Here is a 1,812-nt window from a genome sequence, read left to right on the forward strand (position 1 = left end):
TTTTTTTTTTTTTTGCATAATTTGCTGATTGTGAAGAATGTGTGGCGGCGCTATGATGATTCAACAGTGTCGCCTTCTTGAGTTGGATTGATTCAATTTTCGATATATTGTCCTTTTTTGTTGGATAGTTGTGTATTATTTAATTTATCACGTGTGCTATTCGTGATGGCATTTACTACTTGTTGTTATAGTAGCAGTATGTGTCTATATCTTATTATCTGCTGTGAATAAGACAACAAGGCGAACCGCCTGAGGGTAGTCATCTTAGATTTCTTTTTGTGATTACTTTTATGAAATATCATGCATGTTGCCCCCCGCCCCCTCGCCTTATGAGAAGAAATGGGAAAAAATGGATGACTTCATTCTATTCGAATCTTTCATTTTTATTGAAAATTGGAACAACAACAGTATTGATCAATTATCGATGAAAAATTGCCACCATTCATATGTTTTGCTCATATAAATTACGTTGCCATCATTTATTTTGAAATATTAGGCATAAAGAAAGTATATTTAATTAATAAATAAGCAGATTTATGAATATGAATTTCGACAATGATTTATTGTGTTTTTGTAAATTTCAGGTTGTACCTAAAGATGAAGAAACGAAGAAAGCCTTAGAGAAAGCGATGTGTCAGAATGTTCTTTTCGCACATTTGGATGAAAATGAGAAAAAGTATGCATACAATTTCATGTTCCTTTTTCCATCCAATATGCTTTATTTATAATGTGTATTTTTGTTTTTTTTCGTTCATAACAGAGATATTTTCAATGCAATGTTCCCAGTTGAGGCTAATGCCGGAGAAGTGATTATTCAACAAGGTAAGCTGTTGTTGTTAGTCGAGAAAAATTGTACATTTTGCGTATGTTGTCTAATTTTTACAATAATGTTCAGGGGATGAAGGGGATAATTTCTATGTCATTGATTCGGGCGAAGTAGAAGTGTTTGTGAATAACAAAAGTGTGACTACAATCAAAGAAAGTGGAAGTTTTGGTGAACTGGCGTTGATTTATGGAACACCTCGTGCGGCTACTGTCTTGGTATATATATACTACGTTTTAGCATATTTGAATAGTAGTAGCATTGTTACAACAATTTGTCGTTTATTTCAGGCGAAAACTCGTGTTAAACTTTGGGCTTTGGATCGTGACACTTACAGACGCATTTTGATGGGAAGCACTATTCGCAAGCGCAAACAGTACGAAGAATTTTTGAGCAAAGTGAAAATTTTAGGTGTGTACTTTTTTAATATTATTTTTAAAAATGAAAATTAAAAAAATTATCATTTGTTGATGATGTTTTTCAGAGGATCTCGATAAGTGGGAAAGATTGACTGTTGCCGATGCCCTTGAGCCTGTAGCGTTCGAAAAAGGCACTCACATTGTTGAACAGGGTCAGCCGGGTGACAACTTTTTCATCATTTTGGAGGTAGTTATTATTAATTTTTATTGTAACTCGGCTTATTTGGTTGGTATTTATTCTTTCAGGGTGAAGCTGAAGTGTATCAAAAAAGAAGCGAGGATAGCAAGCCAGAGCTTGTTGGCCATCTCAATCCGTCAGAATATTTCGGTAAGTTAATGTGTGCTGTTGTTATTATTGACAGTTTATAACTTGATTAATTTTTGCTTAATTAATTAGGCGAAATTGCTCTTCTGCTTGATCGACCCAGAGCTGCTACTGTTGTCGCGAAGACGCCTTTGAAATGCGCCAAGTTGGACCGTGCACGCTTCGAACGCGTCATGGGTCCGTGCTCAGAAATTTTGAAAAGAAATATCTTAAATTACAACAGTTATGTGAATTTGCTTACGTGA

At 34.9% G+C, this 1,812-nt stretch overlaps 1 protein-coding gene across 1 annotated transcript; it reads left to right on the forward strand.

Annotated features, from left to right (window-relative positions):
• Nucleotides 1-536: 536 nt before the first annotated feature.
• Tsp_13379 (cAMP-dependent protein kinase regulatory subunit) lies at nt 537-1,812 on the forward strand. Its single transcript, XM_003368157.1, has 7 exons — nt 537-676; nt 761-822; nt 896-1,041; nt 1,114-1,234; nt 1,308-1,429; nt 1,489-1,570; nt 1,640-1,812. Exons 1-7 carry the CDS (start codon nt 537-539, stop codon nt 1,810-1,812), a joined length of 846 nt encoding a protein of 281 aa, XP_003368205.1.

The sequence above is a fragment of the Trichinella spiralis genome, assembly GCF_000181795.1.
Source record: "Trichinella spiralis strain ISS 195 chromosome Unknown Scfld2982, whole genome shotgun sequence".
Lineage (NCBI taxonomy): Eukaryota > Metazoa > Nematoda > Enoplea > Trichinellida > Trichinellidae > Trichinella > Trichinella spiralis.